Consider the following 18,656-nt stretch of genomic DNA (forward strand, 5'->3'; position numbering starts at 1 on the left):
ATTTCAACCTAACCTTTGTTATTTTTACAACAAATTTGAGGACATAAAACTAGAAATAATACTCCAGCTGACAACAAAATATAACACCAACCACATGATTTAATCTACTTATGTAAATTGACATTCATATTTCATAATACTCGCCCTTCCTCTTCTCATACAGGGTTTTCCATTTTCTGAGACTGAATTCAACAACCAGTTTGAAGAAATAGCAGTTTATTATTTATTTCTGGCTTGCCACCCTTCCATCCATGCTCAAGCTAAAGTTTTTAAACCCCTTTTGCAATCTTCGATTAAAAACACGAAAAGAGAATCAGAAGAATATTGTAACTTTCATTAGAAGCAACGAAAATACAAATGCAAGCCAAAGACATACCATACAGTTCTAAGTCCATGATTTACAACTTAGTTGTTTTGTTAATAGAGATAAAAACTCAAGAGTAAAACACCAATGGGAACTTCATGGAGTATGTAGTAGACAACGAAATACTCAGAATTGTTAATCTAACAATTTACCAATAGAGTATTGACTCTAAAACTGCACTATTTAATCCTGATAACAATACCACAATCTACCAATGATTAGTTCCAGAAATTGACGAAACAAAAAGTTTCAGGAAAAGTTGGGTCTATGCAGTAAGAATTTTTAACATATTTCCTCAATATTTTGCTATGGACACACAACACTAGGGCTCTAATTGCTGTTAAACTATATAATGTTTTATCATCTTATTGATCAATTAGAATTACAAGTCTAGATTCCTTCAGTGTTACTTGGTAAAAACTGGTAATGAAAGATTAATTGAGATACTGTCACAAAAGGTTGACAAAGATGCAAAGGTTGCTTGTAACACTTAAAATGCAAGCCAAGGGCCAATAATCAAGCAATAGATCTGTCAACACCTGCAGCCTGCCCTACCCAAACGGCAATGGAGATGCACCCACAAATCGTCCTTTCATAATCAGAATGAGGTCTGAACAGTCAAATCCTTGACTCCAATATCATTGTACAAGCTATGAATATGCTGTAATATTTTCTGTTCATCAGACCCACTCTTTAACTGTTGCTCAGCACAAATAAAGCACACATCAGAAAATCCATTAAATGCATTTAATATGCATATATCCATGGAAAGAATTCTGCAACCTGGTCCAAGGTTCACTAAATAAATCATACCTGCAATGACAGTGCCCCAACTACAAAGCCTGGAACCATTTCCCAAAATCGAACCTGGGAAACTTCAGATACATCCTCAAGCATGTTGATCTTCATGCAAAAGAAAAAATAAAGTGGGTGTGAGAACATACTAGAGGTTTAATATGGTACAGCATGGGAACACATTCTCTGCCCTTTGGGGCCATCCTAAACATGCCCAAGGACAGAGCAATCCCAAGATCCACTTGAGTTTTTTCGTCTCCTGGAGATGTGTTGGGATTTTAATGACATCCCCAGGATGTTTCCTGTATTAGGAATGTACCAAGTAATGTCCCCCATCTGTAGGGGATTTAATTGAGACGTCCTAACATCCCCAAAGTTCTTATTGTAGAAAACAATATATATTTTCAAGAAAATAAAATAAAAGGTAACAGGGCTTTTCAAACTTAAAATTTTTTTTCGTGATAACTGATTATATACAACAAGATGTCTTTTTTATCCATGCATACTGATTATATATAACTGATTATAATATTTATAGTTCCTTTTCTCACTCAATTGTGGAATTCAATTTTCAATGGTATGTGAATGTTCGATGTCAAAGATGATGATGTTTTGAATTTTGCTACTCAGGATGTTTGCACACAACAGTTTACTATGAAATTGAACACTAATAAACATGAATTTTGCCATCCTCAGGAAATTTTCACCGTCCAAGAGATGTGACCCCATGTCACTTGTCCCATAGAGACTAGTAGCAGACAGATTTATAATGTCCCCCTTTGCCAAGTGAACATCCAGCGGGGATTTCTAGCCTATTTTATTCCTGTGGAAAAAGCTAAATTAATTATTTTAAAGTTGTCCCAGTAAAATTATATCGTAAGGATAACTTTATTTTAATTAAAGAGACTTCAGTAATTTAATAATAATATTCAAATCAGTTTCTTATAAATCTTTCAAGTTACCTGAGTGAAAAATAAATCCAATATTATAAATCACTTTATTAATTTTTTTAAGTGATTCTTTTATAAGCTTCAAAGGATGTTAAACAATAACCTTTTAGAAGATTCAGCTGGACCTCTAAAAGGAGGTGACAACAAGTCATTTGGCATCCATTATTGACTTGTTATGTTTGAGATATTTTGGAAGAGCTGTGTTTTAGAGTTCAGCCTATTGGGTGGATTCTCCTTTCTGAATTCACATTGGATTTATTTGATCAAATTATGAGTTTGTAGGTTCAAGAAAGCATTTCTGCAGGTTGACTGTCTGGAGAAATGTCTGATGTCTTCTTTGAAGACAGATTTTCTGAAAATTATGAATTGAGAAGTTGGATAAATGGTGGATATATCTGGGCAATTTCTATTAATGATTACTGAGATGTATTTCTAAATTTTGGTGCCTAGGGTTTATGGTAATTTCTAGGTTTTGATAATTCGGAGGCAATATTTGACAGGCATCTGTAGTGTTTTAAGGCCATGATCAATGGAGGGCCATCCATTAGCAAAAGACCCTCATCACCATTTTTAAAGCAATTAAGACAGTAAGCGATTGAGGAATTCTTAGATCTCCATGATTTAATTGCAGAATATTCTCGGCAAATCTTACGGAAGTTTGAAAATATATTTCTGAGACTTTTATTTGGTGACCTCATGTGCTAGCTCTGAGAAATTTTGGAGCTGTTGAAGAGCAGCGGATATGAAATTTTCTGAGTGTTTTGAATCAGAAATTTTTCAACTACTTTTGCAGCCTTATCCTTCATCAAGTTTGAAATAGATTTTTGTCAATGTTATAATAAATACATAAGATTAGATTTGGACTGTTTGTTACCTCTGTTTTCAGATTTGTATGGCAGAATCTATTATTATATTTTACATTGCCTTTCCTTCACAAGAATGAATGTTAGTTTGCGTTTCATTTATCATTTATTTGGCATCCAACATTATGCAATAAAGTGAATTACCATTCACAATTCTGAATATATCTAATTTATTTGAAACCCTCAAGACGTAAGGAAGTATGCAAAATGTTGGAAACAAAAACTGTGGAAAGGAGGTTAAGGTAAACTTCAGAGAGGTTTCTAAAGTGAAAGAAGTTTACAAGCCTTCACTCCAATTTTCAGAAAGATATTCTCAAGCACTGAAAAAGATGTTTATTCCTCATTTCAAATATATGTTTCCCCATAGTTATATTCTGGTAATTTACACTAGACATATTCAAGAAAGCTTTTTCAATTTTGTCATTATAATCAAAATAGAAATGAGATCGCAAAAAAAAATAGAAGAGCAAACCTGTCTAAGGCATTTGTTAAAGGCTGATGAAGATATACCAGAAGGAGCCATTTGCAGTAAAATGCCCCCTGTTGCTTTAAACAGCGGCATTACTACAACAAAAATGGCAATGGAAACCAGACCTAAACATAACATTTCTGCATTCTTTATCCTGCACAATAATTCAACATTGAATAGTTCGTCATGAATAAAAATGTTTGGTTGAGAATATATTCTTGTCATTTAATTATATGTTCAATAATCAATTAATGGGATTCAACAGTTAATTTGGGAGAAAATGACATTACCCTAAAGTTAAGAGCCATGAAGCTAGGATCAATCCTGCACTGAATGCCAAGAAAAACTTAACTCAGCAATCTAGTTTCTTTATTCATATCATGTAAAATTGCTCACGAACATAGGTTTATTGGAGGGCAAGACCAATATGTTGTATTGATACTGTGCCAAACAAAAAAATTACTTCGTCAACGTGCAATTTGGAACCATTACCTGCGGATGGAATCAGAGAGCACATGCAGACAAACTGAATGATAATTCATGTCTTCAGCTTTTCTATAAACTGCACTCACCACAAGAGTGATAATACGTGTATAAGACTTCCTTATTCAAATAGAAGTAAAGACATTAAAATTTAGAATTTATAAAATATTACTGATGTGGACAGCCAATTACTAATTACTTCATTAAAATTTCAAAACAAGTAAGAAACTTTTCCACTTGATCCTGGTGCTCATTGCTGATGTGGACAGCTAATTACTTCATTACAAATTCAAAACAAGTAAGAAACTTCTCCACTTGTGTAATGTCCCTGATTTAGCAAGTCTCTAGAGTGTGGGTTTGTCAGCTCATTATTGCGACCCTCGTGAGCTGATGTTTGGTTTTGGGGGTCTTTGTCGTGAGATTGCTATTTTTGGATTGAGCAGTTAGACAGGATGGTCCTCTGGTTCTGGATATTTGATCTCTCTTGGGGATTTCTTTATTAAAGTCTTTTATCAGTGAGCTTGTCAGCATAATGATAATTTAATTCAATTTTAAAAAGCATGATACTTTACGTTTATATTATAAAGTTGCCTTTTAAGCGGAAGTGTGAGAGTGAAGCTGGAGGGCTCAATTAGTATTATAAATGCAGCTTTTTGTTGAGGAGAGGTGATCTTGAATTCATATACTTAATTTGCTCTTATTGCCTGGCTAAGGGTTTGAAGAATTTCTGTGATCTTTCTGGATAATTGTGCTGATACAAACAATTATCGAATCACTCCTACTGTGGCTACTGTGGCTCTGGAGATTATTCTTTTTGAAGGAAATCGTTGGTGTTGGGATTGCAAATTCAAAATCAAACTGCAAATCGATTGCAAGGTTTAATTGTGGGATTGTATATTCTTGAGGTTGCGTCTGAATTTATAGCAGCTAGGAGTCAAGCCGTAACCTGTACTGGTCCACATATTCGCCGCCAACATCCCATTCAAAGCTTACTATTGACCAACCTTGGCGGATGTGGAGGACATTATTACTGGCCGCACATTGCATTTGGAGGCCGCTGTGATAACAGTCAAGCTGTTCCTTCTCTTTGCCGACGCTAAAGGACTCACCTGGTCACATTGTTTCAAAGGGACGGTATTGGGCACTCCAGTGGAGTTGTTCCATTAACTGGCATAGCGAAAATCAGGTTCTTCTTTTATTATTCCTGAATATTTATTTTGAAATACCATGTAATCTTGTTATATTTTCCTTCCTCAATAAATTGAAGGAATATTGTATGAATCAATATTTGCTGAACTATAAATAAAACAAGGAATACAACACCATTGTGTTGTCGTATTAAAACTCTATTAGGTCAGACTAGAGTTTTTACAATAGTATCAGAGTGGTTTCCTACCAACCTGCAGGAATTGGGCTCAGAATTTTCAGAGGCATATTTTTGTCATTCTGCATTTTGAGATATGGATGGTGATCGAAGGTTTGTGCTTGGTATGCACTACACCCGATAGGATCAGAATGTACCTCCCAAAGAGGGAGAGCTGAAGAAAGCTTTTGGCTCGATGGGTAGTCCGGGTGGTTCTGGTGGCATCAGGCCACGTGCTACAGATGCTCAGGTTGATAGAGATGCCTTGCAGGCATTTAGGAATATTGCAGCCGGACAACAGTAGATGACAGGTGTTCTCCAATAGTTGTCTAACACCTTGCAGCAGTTAGCTTTGCCTCACCTTGCAGCAGTTAGCTTTGCCTCGGGATCGGGGTAGAGAGAGAGATCGAGATGTTTCTGTTGGCTCCCACAAGTCACATGTGGATACGGGGCCCCGGGCTGATGATAGGCACAGGATCGAGGATCATGTTAGGATGGATGACAGGGTGGACAGGATAGGCTATATTGGTGCTCAGGACAGGCCACAGAGACCCACTTTCCTGAGACCCGAAATAGATGCAGTTAGCACTACTTCTAATGCTCCTCCTTTTGTTGATGATGTGCTGACTCATTTTCATGAGTGTGATGCTCTTCCTCAGGCATAACTTGAGTTTTGACAGATATCTGACACAAAAACGTGAGCATTCCAGGGATAGGCTTGCTACTGACAGACAACGGCCTAGGTATCCTGAGCTCCAGAAAGCAGCTGGTAAGATGACATTGGCTCATTTTGATGGGACCGGTAGAGTGACTACTAGAGCTTGGGTCCACAAGCTTGACACCTACCTTGCTCTGCCTCCTATGACTAAAGATGACACCATCAGGTTTATTGTACTACACCTTGAGAGTTGCACACAATTGGTGGTATCATGGTTTAGTATCTCTCCATCATGATCAAATCATATCATACCAAGAGTTTGTTGATAGGCTGATAGAACACTTTGACAAGAAGGATCTCGAGGTATATTTTAGGGAGTTGGCTCAGTTACGACAGATAGCTGGTTTGGAGGCATTCATCAGTGAGTTTCAAAAGTTGTCAGTAATGATGTATGATATATCTGAGCAGAGGAGGGTTATGCTCTTCATTGAAGGTCTTGCTAAGCCACTCAGAGGGTGGGTTAAGTGATTAGATCCCCCTTCATTGTAGGAGGCAATGAAAAAGGCCTATAACTTAGAGGCTTCTACACCTAGAGGCAAGTTTGTCCCAAAGCCTGCTACGTCCTCCTATGATAGGGCACCCCTCCAAAGAGAGGAGAAGACTGAAGGAAAGCATCCTTTTGCAGCACCTCTGGACCAGGAAACCACTAATGATTTAAGGAGGAAGTTGTGTTTCTACTGCAGGGGTCCTTATGATGTTGACCATGACTGTCCTATGAAACCTAATGGTAAAAATAGGTTGATGGAATGGCTCTACGATGACGATGGCAGTGCTGACTTTCAAGAGTAGCCTAGGGATTATGAGTCAAATCAGCATAGGACTGATGATATTGATCATGAGGTGGATGACTCCAACCTCAAGGGAGCTTACTTATCCAGTATGAGGAAGGAGGGAGCTTTCAGGATGCGTGGGCTCATTGTTGGACAAGGTATTGTTGCTTTATTTGATACTGGAGCTACTCATAATTTTATTGATGCACATTTGGTTACCAGAAGAGGTATGCAGACTAAGGATTTTGCGGGCCTGCGGGTTTAGGTAGCTGATGGTTACACTTTAAAGTGTAACAAGATGATTACAGATCTTCCTGTGAAACTTAATACATATACTTTCTCTGCTGATTTTTATGTGGTAGACATGGGGGGAACAGATACAATCCTTGGTATGGCCTGGTTACATACACTTAAGGATATATACTTAAGTACGAAGAAGATGGAGATGAGATTTATTAAAGATGGGCAGCCTTAGGTTCTTAAAGCAATCCGTAATGATGAGTTGAAGTAGCTCTCCCTTTGGTGCATGCAGCATTTGGTTCGACATGAGGATATTATTGATTGGGCAGTGGAATGCAAGATTATGCCTACTCAAAAGAATATTGAAGAGACAAAATATCATCTAGATATCCAGCAGTTGAAATTAAACACTCTAAAGTGTTTAATGATATACCACCTGGTCAGCCACCGGATCATGGGATTGAGCATATTATTGAGTTGGAGAGGGCACTAAGCCTATTATGATTACTCCCTATCGCTATTTGAAGAGGCTCAAAGATGAGATTGAGAAGACCATATAGGAGCTACTTGATCAGGGACATATTAGGCCAAGTAATTCCCCATTCACTTCTTCTGTTGTTTTGGTGAAGAAGGATGACACCCTTCGGATGTGCATTGATTACCAAATGTTAAATAAGAGAACTATTAAAAACCGGTATCCCATTCGACGGATTGATGAGCTCATTGATGAAATGCATAGGGCAAAGTATTTCTCAAAGATTGATTTGAGGTCCGACTATTGTCAGATCCGAGTTAGAGAACAAGATATAGAGAAGACAACATTTAGGTGTCATTGTAGGCATTTTGAGTTTTGAGTCATGCCTTTTGGTCTTCCTAATGCTCTTGCCACCTTTCAGTCTACTATGAACAGGGTGTTCCACAGTCAACTCCGCAGGTTTGTGCTAGTCTTCTTTGATAGCATTCTGATTTATAGCGAGACTTGGGATGATTATGTTGTTCATTTGGATACAGTTTTGAGTATTCTAGATAGGGCTTCCTTGTATGCCAAGGAGTCCAAATGTGCTCTTGGCATGATAGAGTTGCTCAACTTGGGGCATATCATTACTACTAATAGAGTTCGCATGGACCCAGATAAGATCCTTACTATTGTAGAATGGCCTACACCGGAGACCCTGACACAGTTGAGAGGGTTTATTGGACTTTGTGCTTTTTACAAAGGTTTGTGGTTGGTTTCTCACGACACGCTACTTCCCTTACAGATTTGACCCATCAGGGTGCTTTCCAATGGTCAGCTCAAGCACAAAAATGTTTTGAGAAGTTTAAAACTATTATGACTTCATGTTCAGTATTGGCTTTACCTGATTTTTCCAAACCCTTTGATTTGCATTGTGACGCTTTCAAAGAGGGTATTGGTGATGTTTTATCCCAAGATTGAGATCCCATAGCTTTTGAGAGTAAGAAATTGCGGGTCCTGAGAGAACTCTCTACATTTATGATAAGGAAATGTTAGGTATCATGCATGCTTTGGCTAAATTCAGGCAATATTTGGTGGGCAACAAGTTTTGCATTAAGACTGATCATAATAGCTTGAGACATTTCTTGGGACACAGGGATTTGAATGAAAGGCAGCAAAAATGGGTCAATAAGCTAAAGTCTTATGATTTTGATATCTCTTATATCAAGGGGGCTCAAAATATAGTTGTGGATGCTCTTTTGAGGAGACCTCACCTTTGTGTTGTTTCTGATATTTCTAAGGATTGGAGGCATTTATTTATAGCTGAATACGCCAGGGACCAATGGGTGACAGGTATTGTGGATGGTCGTATTTAGGATGACAAATATTCGCTTTCAGGGGAGTTGATTATCTACAAGGGGTGGATTTATTTGATTCCAGAGTCAGTTGTGCGTAAGATTATTTTACATGCATTCCATGATTCTCCTATGGCTGGACATTCGAAGTTTTTCAAGACTTATAGATAGGTTTGGGAGAGATTTACATGGAAGGGGTTGAAGGATGATGTTCATCACTATGTCCAAGAGTGTTCAATTTGTCAGCAGAACAAACACGAATACACATATCCTACTGGTTTATTACAGCCTCTTCCTATTCCTGAGAGGAAGTGGGAAGGAATTTTCATGGACTTCATTGTGAGTTTACCAAAAGCCCAAGGGCGGGATTGTATATATGTGGTAGTAGATAGGCTCACAAAGTATGCTCATTTCTTCCCTATTACCACTGCCTATTCAGCTGTGCAGTTGGCTGAATTATTTTCCAGAGAGATCTTCAGGTTACATGTTTTACCTAAAACCATTGTGAGTGACCATGACAGTAAATTTATGAATCATTTTTGGCAAGAGATTTTTAGATTGTGTGGCACTGAGTTGGCTCCCAGAACTAGCTACCATCTGCAGACTGATGGCCAAACGGAAATAGTAAATAAGTGGATAGAGGGGTATCTGAGGAATTATGTCTCTTCTTAATAGAAGGCTTGGGTTAAGTGGATTCACTTATGTGAATATTGTTACAATTCCACTCATCACATGACTATACAGATCTCGCCTTTCAGAGCTCTATACGGATATCAACCACCTAGTTTTGTAGACTTGTTATGTGGTGATAGCAGAGTACCAAGTGCTGGGGAGTTGTTGTAAGACAGCCAGTTTAATGTCCCCAATTTTGTCGGCATCAAAGTTTCAGGGTTTAGCCTATTACTGTGATCCTCGTAGGCTAATAATTGTGGATAGAGGGTTTTCTATGGAAATGTCTTGGCTTGGGAGGGTCTTATCTTCTCCACATCTCAGTAAGCTACAAGGTGGTCTTCGTTTGGCTCAGATCAGACTTCATTTGGGCTTAGTTTTGTGTACTTACTATTTGTGGTAAGTTGGTGTTGATCGAGATGGACCCTTTGTATTTTTGGAAAGTGCATTTGGTCAGATGGAGAAATAATAGGTATGACTCCTATTTCAGATGACATATTTAAATAATGAGTATTTTGGGAGTTATTATATTTTAAGTAGCCAAATTGTTATTAATTATTAAATGGCTTATTATAAAGTTATAATTTAACTTTATAATTTCACTTAAGTTGAGAGTTGAGTTATCATTGGAAAGTGCCATTTATTAATTAGTTAAGCCAAGTCAAGTGAGAGAATCTAGTGGAAGCTTCTAATTAATGTTGTGTGGTGAAGCTTCTTGAGTGAAGTTGCATTTTGGCAACAATAGGGAATCTAGAGGTTATAAATACAAGCTCATTTCATTGGAAAAAGCATACTTAAATATATATTTTCTTTTGTTGCCTTTGTGGCTTTCTAAGGTACTGAATTTTGTTACCCTTGTTGAGATATAAGGGAAGTTGAGAAGTGTTTTCGAATGACTGCTAAGGTAAAGTGATTCCATTTAATCTCCCTTACTGTTAATATCTGTGGCTGGGAGTATTGCATTTCTGGAGTTTGATTGACATCTTCCATTACTGTACTTGATGTGGCTTGGAAGATATATGTTGGTTGGAGGTTATCTATATTCTGCCATTGATTGAGAAGAGGGCTGAACTAAAGAAAATCTCATGCTTTGGTACACCTAGGATCTGGAGTCTGCATCATTTCTCAGAATTTTGCCGTAAGTTCTCATTGGTTCTTCACATCCCTAGATTTCTGGTTGCAGGCATTGGATTTCAGTGGTCTAAAAGTCCTGTCAAAGGCCACATTAATATCTGTTGTTTGACACGTTTATCTCTACTATTTGGGTTGTTCAAACTGCATTCTAGAGTTGTATTATTTCTGAATCTGAATACCATAAAATCTATATTCTGGGCATGTAACTCTCTGGATTTTAAATGACAATATTTTGCTGTCATGCGTTATTTATTTCTGCATATCTAGGCTGCTGCAGATACATTTTCAGGGCCTGTAATTAATTAAAGGAAGCTATTTCCAGGTTCCTCACACTAGTCTCATTTTATATATTGTGCCAGCATTAGATTGAATTAATAAGGTTTTGCTATTGCTTTCAGTATTGGCTGTTGTTAAGAATTGTCAATTCGATATTCAGTATTTGTGAAATTGGTAGATCTTTAAGAATCCCAATCTCATTTCCAGTTGTGAAGCCATAATTTGAAAATTCTGTACTTGCAAAATTTGATTACAATATTAGTAAAGGTTCTTGGGATTAAAGGAAATTGGCTTTAATTCTGTAATAATTAAGGGTGAAATTTCTTGGAAACAAAAGTTGTAGTTGTGAAGCATCTAGTTACAAACTTCCTTAGTTCTATTTGTGTGAGCTTGATTGGGGTTATTACAGCTAGGATGTAGTAACGGCCTTGAAAGATAATATACAAAGAGCACGGAATCAGCAAAAGCAGTAATCTGATTAGAAGAGAACAGTTCGAACTTTTCAGGTGGGGGGCATGGTCTACTTGATGTTGCAGCCGTATTGGCAGTCTTTGATCAAGACTAGTGGAGTTGAGAAACTTAAGCCGCAATATTATGGACCCTCTCGGATTGTGCAGCAGGTTGGTGAGGTGGCATATGAAAATGTGTTTCATGTTTCACGCCTCAAAGGGGCTTTGGGTCATCATGTGAGACCTTCTCTTGTTTTGCCTCCATTGGATGATAAAGGTAGATTGGAGTTGATTCCGGAGGCAATACTTGATACTAGAGAAAGGCAATTGTGACGGAGGACCATTCGTGAGTTTCTGGTTAAGTGGCAGAATCTTCCAAATGAGGATGCTACCTGGGAGCCCGAAGATATTCTAGAGCATTTTGGACTTCGATTGCTTGAGGACAAGCAATCTTGGGGAGGGAGGATTGTAATGTCCCCGATTTAGCAGGTCTCCAGAGTGTGGATTTGTCAACTCATTATTGCGACCATCGTGAGCTAATGTCTAGTTTTGGGGGTCTTTGTCGCGAGATTGCTATTTTTGGACTTACTATTTTTAGTAAGCCACTCTTTGTCAGATGCTATTTTTGGATTGAGCAGTTAGGCAGGATGGTCCTCTAGTTTTGGATATTTGATCTCTCAGGGATTTCTTTATTAAAGTCTTTTATCAGTGAAATTGTCAGCTTAATGATTATTTAATTCACTTTTAATAAGCATAGTACTTTATATTATGAAGTGTCATAACTTTATATTAATAAGTTGCCTTTTAAGCAGAAAGTGTGAGAGTGAAGCTGGAGGGCTCAATTAGTATTATAAACGCAGCTTTTTGTTGAGGAGAGATGATCTTGAATTCATATACTTAATTTGCTCTTATTGCCTGGCTAAGGGTTTGAAGAATTTCTGTGATTTTTCTGGATAATTGTACTAATATAAACAATTATCGAATCACTCCTACTGTGGCTACTGTGGCTTTGGAGATGTTCTTTTTGAAGGAAATCGTTGGTGTTGGGATTGCAAATTTGAAATCAAACTGCAAATCAATTGCTAGGTCTAACTGTGGGATTGTATGTTCTTGAGGTTGTGTCTGAATTTATAGCGGCTGGGAGTCAAGCCATAACCTGCACTGGTTTGCATATTCGCCACCAACATCCCATTCAAAGCTTACTATCGACCAACCTTGGCAGATGTGGAGGACATTATTACTGGCTGCACATTGCGTTTGAAGGCCGCTGTGATAATAGTCAAGCTGTTCCTATTACAAGATTCAAGAAGAGTTGGCAGATTAACGGATTTCCGGATGATTGATTGATAAACAGAGGAACAAATGTGTTCCTTATAAAGAATTACAAGGACGTTGTTTCTAAAAGAAACAACGTAGACTGAAGACGGAATTAGAAACAAAACTAGAGACAGGATAGGAAACATTCCTATCTGAACTAAAGAAAAAAGAGACGGGAGAGGAAACATTCCTATCTAGACTGAAAGACGAACTATAGACAAGTAGTTGACTATTATAGAAAGTATAAGATATTATCTTAATACCCTCCCTTAATGGTCAACGTACGGATGTTGGAACATTCTGTGATAAGTGAGACCCTCCTTGGATCTACAGAATGCTGAAACCAAGAAGCTTTGCCAAAAGAGTGCTATGACTCAAAATAAGTTGCAATTACAAAACTTCGTTTTTGTGAAAAAATGGTAAAACCCAGAATCTCACACAACCTTGCGTAGTACAGACAACTTGAAATGATTTTTGAGGAGAAAATCAACAAACCCAGAATCTCACACAACCTTGCGTATTACAAACAACTTGAAATGATTTTTGAGGAGAAAATCAACAAACCCAAAATCTCACACAACCTTGCGTATTACAGACAACTTGAAATGATTTTTGAGGAGAAAATCAACAAATCCAGAATCTCACACAACCTTGCGTATTACAGACAACTTGAAATGATTTTTGAGGAGAAAATCAACAAACCCAGAATCTCACACAACCTTGCGTATTACAGACAACTTGAAATGATTTTTGAGGAGAAAATCAACAAAACCAGAATCTCATGCAACCTTGCGTATTACAGACAACTTGAAATGATTTTTGAGGAGAAAATCAACAAACCCAGTAAAAAACAGAAACAGATTCAGAAGGCTCTGCTCTTGTCGGAAGTCTCATGAAGACCTTTTAGATGTGTCCAGATTTCGGCAGCTGTCTTGTCGGATGGAATCTGAGAAAGCTGGTCATCAGCTACGGATAGTTTGAGAAGCATTACTGCCTCTCGATTGTTCAGATCCCATGTATCTTGATCAGGACCCGGAGAAGTCGGACGCTGCGTAACACCCAGAACAAGTTGATTGGTGTTTCGATATTCGAAGATTGCGATGATGCGCTGCTTCCAGGTTCCATAATTGCGACCATTGAATTTGGAATTATGTTCGAGCAGAATATTTGTCAGAGATGCCATGGCACGTTTTTCAATGAAAAACTGTGAAAATCTGTGAAGACATGTTCTTCGAGGCAAAAATACGAAAGACCCAGAAGAATCAGAGAATGACCCAGAAGAGAGCTCAAAAAACCCAGAAAGAATCTCCTATTTTTTTTGGATCCGCTGGCTCAAAAATCGAGGCACCCAGAAAAAACGGACGACAACCCAGTTGAGTTCTCGAAAAACCCACCAAAAATCTACAAACAAAATATTTTTTCGACCCCAAAAATTAGGGTTTCGAGCAAAATAGCAGTCGGCAGCCAAAAAGGTCAAAAACAGCAAAAATGGTGTTTTGCAGGGCAAAAAATGGCCGATTTTGATCAGGATTCAGGCGTTAGGGCTTTGACAGTGGAGAGAATGAGGAGGTATGATAAATCGAACTCCGGTCAAGCTTCAATCAGCGCCAAAAACATGGGTTAAAAACGCTTGCCAAGACCAGTCACAAATTTGGCGGCCAAAATCGTGATTTGCAGAAAAAATCGTTCAGTCTTCTTGAACCGAGCAGACCAGACGCCAAACTCTGAAAAAAATGAACGCCAAACCCATGCGAGTTGCAAACCCGAGTTCGGGAATTCTGGCTGAAAAAGGCTTGAAAAAACTTCAGATTTCTTGATAAAAAATGGCAGATTTTTCTTCGAGGATCGATGTGCATGGACGAATGGGGCTAGAGTGTGCTGAACAAACACAGGCAGACCCGAGTTCGGGAATTTCTCTAGGCCGAAAACCCTAAGCGGGTTTTAGAGAAATTCAACAGAAATAATTTTGAAAAAATTTAAACAAATAATTTCACGAAGAAATTATAAATTTTTTCGAGAAAATTGAAGTAATAGCTCTGATACCATGTTACAAGATTCAAGAAGAGTTCGCAGATTAACGGATTTCCGGATGATTGATTGATAAACAGAGGAACAAATGTGTTCCTTATAAAGAATTACAAGGACGTTGTTTCTTTTTAGAAACAACGTGAAGATGGAATTAGAAACAAAACTAGAGACAGGAGAGGAAACATTCCTATCTAAACTGAAGAAAAAAGAGACGGGATAGGAAACATTCCTATCTAGACTGAAAGACGGACTATAGACAAATAGTTGACTATTATAGAAAGTATAAGATATTATCTTAATAGTTCCTTCTCTTTGCCGGCGCTAAAGGACTCACCTGGTTACATTGTTTCAAAGGGACGGTATTGGGCACTCCAGCGGAGTTGTTCAATCAACTGGCATAGCGAAAATCAGGTTCTTCTTTTATTATTCCTGGATATTCAGTTTGAAATACCATGTAATCTTGTTATATTTTCCTTCCTCAATAAATTTACACAATAAATTGAAGGAATATTGATGAATCAATATTTGCTGAATTATAAATAAAACAAGGAATACAGCACCATTGCATTGTGGTATTAAAACTCTATCAGGTCAGACTTAGAGATTTTACAACTTGATCCTCCTTATTATACCTCTTCTCTCTCACTACTCCTACTTTTATTAGGAAAGCTTTTGATATATATTTCCTTTAAAGGTTGGCAGGGGAAATAGACCCCTATTTCTGCATTTTTTGGTTCAATGGGCAGTATAGGCTTCTACACTTACTAATTTTATAATTTTTTGAACATGTAAACCCATTGGCCATGTTTGCTACTCTTTCAAAACATCTTCGTCACTTTAATCTATCAGCTGTCTTTTCAAACAACAATAATATATGATAAGAGAGTCCTGTAACTGAACCCATGTCAATCCATCAAAACTGTTTTTGTCTGACCAGTATATCAACATTGAATTTTCATTTTATTATCAAGATCCACATCTGACTTGTTTATGCTGAAAAGATTAAAAAATCTATAACAATCATCTTCATCAGATACATTTGATATCCTGAAAAGGGCTTTCTTGCAGATCTTAGTTTCCATGATTTAAGGTCCTATGATAATAATCTAATTGTATTATTTAGTTAACTACAAGCAGCTAAGCTTCAATGTTATGGAGTTCATCAGAATTGCTGGTCATTTAGTTTTAATTTATGGCCCTTCTTATTGTATAGCGTTTCATTGGACCAAAGATTGGAGTAGAGTATTTTTGGCTATATAATTATTGTAGAGACCAAGTTGAACATTTGTAGGCGATGCTTTTTCAGTGCTTTAAGTACGACATTATGCATCAACAGCTTGAGTATGACATTACACATCAAGAGCCCGTGCTCAATTAAAATATTTAAAAGTGCAAGCACATTTTAAATAACAAAAAAGAAACTGCATGTGCGCAGCTAGTGACCTTAAAATTAATTCATATTTATTTTTCTTGATAAGAGATTCAGGAAAAGATATGGATATATATATGATCCAGGTTACATGATTGCAATCACCAACCATCCCCAACATGGATAACATTTTAATATTAAGCTTTTTCTATGCAAAATTATGAATTGAGATGCAACATAATAAAGTTGGCTAATGCTACTTAAAGATCTTCAGAAACCTATTAGCAAAGAAAAACACAATTATTGTAAAGCCACTGTCAAGACTCAAAACTTAAAATTTACAGAATGCATCTGTCACTTAGATTTAAAATGATGGAAAAAGTACCGATCAAAAATAAATAAAAATGATGGAAAAAGAATTGATTCCGTGAGCACCATAATGAACCTTGAAAGAGCCACCGATTTCCCAAATTAACAGAATGAAGTAGAAAATGCCATACCAATTTGAATGCGCGCATAACTTCGGAAGAACCAGACACCCAGAAGGTTCACCAAAAGGTTTGCAACAGCAGAGATAATCAAGTAATGCCTGAAAAATAGATGACATATATTAGGTGACATTCACAGCATCCTTTATACAGTACATACATCTAGAACTTTAAAGATGCGAGGAGGGAAAAAATTCAAATCCCTATCTGCTCAACTTGAAAATTGAAGATTCTTCATGCACTCTGCACATGTGAAGATATTACCATGTACAGCTATTATGCCTACCCTAATTCAAACTCGTGCACAAGAGAAAAGCATAAGAAGATTACTATAGGTGGCATATATACATATTAACCAGGCAATCAGAAGCAAGGCAACCTATTAATTGTTCACCTATACATCATACATCCAAACTATGTCACAAGGTTTGCCAGATTTAATTTGTATATAGCCAAGAGATTTTTATTAATTTTCTTTGGATTTTTTCCATAAGAAGAACACTTGCATCATATTTATTTCACTATTATTTTGTGAAGATACTATCAAGTAGAAATACTCAGAAAACTTTCCTATGGTACTTTCCAACCCTCTTTTAACTTGGTGATGCAAGCAATTGGCAATAAAAGAGTGGGTGAAAGAAATATACCAAGAGGGTCAGGAGACCCAAATGTTTGTGACAAAACGCTATTTGTTACAATCCATTTTTAGGAATTTTCAAGGTTGGAAATGTTAAAGATAATTTAGATTATTTATCAATTTTATTTATGTCATATTTAATATGTATATTAATATTGTTAAAGTAGATTAGATTTATTAGTAGATAGCTAAGTTGCCGATTCAAATTCTGGTTCAGATGTGGGTTTAACATTCGCTCAAATTTTGTTTGGGCTGGGTTGGGGTTTGTTTTGGGTTCATACAAGAGTTCTTTTATTTACACACACACACAAAATAAGTTCATACACCACAATGCTAATACTAAAGCAACTTAGCAAATACGCCACCATATCCATGATTCAGTTCAAAAACTCAGACTACAAATAAGAATGTTCATCAGTGAGTTTAAAGGTCTAGTAGAGGCATAATGCTTGTGAGGCAAATGCTCAAGAGTGCATTTGCAAGTTGGTGGTGACAACAACACTATATTTTAACCATCACACCATGCCTTTAATGGCATTTTTGTAAACTATTATTGATATTATATGTATAAGTTTTAGGTTGAGTTTGTTTTAAATTTGTTTAACTTTAATCATTTTAAATATGTTTAAATTTTTAATATTTTATTTTACAAAACACATATATGTAAAACAAAAATTAAATTAATAGTTGACTTTAATCACAATTTTCTTTGTAAAATTTATTAATAGACAAATTTATTAAACATAATATATTTAGACAAAAAAATAGTAGTTGAACTTATGCTTTATATTGCGAATAGCGAGCAGTATTCTCATTGTTGTGTATGGTATTGGAGCTGCCAGGAAGAGAATATATAAAAGAAAACTCTTCTTCTTCTGAATTTTAGGCTTCATTAAACTTAAAAAATTTCTCCCAAGCTTTGCACGAATTTATTGTGACCAGTCAAAGTGGGCTTCGATATTTGGATTGTGTGGTATTGGCCATGTGAGCCTGCATTTTTCTCTAGATGCCCACCGTTTTTCCTTACATGCTTGTGTTTTTCTGTGTATGTCGTGGATGAGCCTGTGTCTTTTTGTCCATGCCTGTCATTTTAAATTGGGATGTCGTGTAAGACAAAAGAGAAACAATATTAAAAAACCTTTAATAAGAAACAAAATCGACATTTGCCGAAAGTCAGACAAATTCGTTTCCAACTCACCAAGGCAGTTTAAAAGTCAGTCAAAATTTGCCTCTCATTCGACCAGGGTCCCGCGTGCCATTTTTGCAACAAATTTTCTTGGTAAAAACAGAATTTGATACGAATTCAAACCGAATTCACATGTTAAGCGAATTGACTTCCGAATTCCATGCTCGACCAAAAAATATGGTAACTTAAGAAGATAGCAATATAGATATCTTTTAATGTTATTATCTCTTAAATGATGCTCTTAACAACTTATAAATCTTTGCAGGTTATTGCTGGAAT

The 18,656-nt window shown here is 36.8% G+C and overlaps 1 protein-coding gene across 1 annotated transcript in view; it reads right to left on the bottom strand.

Annotated features, from left to right (window-relative positions):
• Positions 1 to 595: 595 nt before the first annotated feature.
• LOC149541836 (Cation efflux family protein) overlaps positions 596 to 18,656 on the bottom strand; it is a 142,486-nt gene continuing 124,425 nt past the window's right edge. Inside the window, exons 5-10 of the mRNA XM_089796909.1 lie at positions 16,567 to 16,655; positions 3,934 to 4,003; positions 3,732 to 3,770; positions 3,445 to 3,595; positions 1,178 to 1,267; positions 596 to 1,061 (exon numbers count right to left, since the gene is read on the bottom strand). Coding sequence (XP_089653035.1) covers positions 963 to 1,061; positions 1,178 to 1,267; positions 3,445 to 3,595; positions 3,732 to 3,770; positions 3,934 to 4,003; positions 16,567 to 16,655 — 538 coding nt within the window. The 3' untranslated portion in view covers positions 596 to 962. The remainder of the gene's footprint in view (positions 1,062 to 1,177; positions 1,268 to 3,444; positions 3,596 to 3,731; positions 3,771 to 3,933; positions 4,004 to 16,566; positions 16,656 to 18,656) is intronic.

This window comes from Cupressus sempervirens, chromosome 8 (genome assembly GCF_028749045.1).
Source record: "Cupressus sempervirens isolate cs-2001-9-10 chromosome 8, ASM2874904v1, whole genome shotgun sequence".
In the NCBI taxonomy this organism is placed as follows: Eukaryota; Viridiplantae; Streptophyta; class Pinopsida; order Cupressales; family Cupressaceae; genus Cupressus; species Cupressus sempervirens.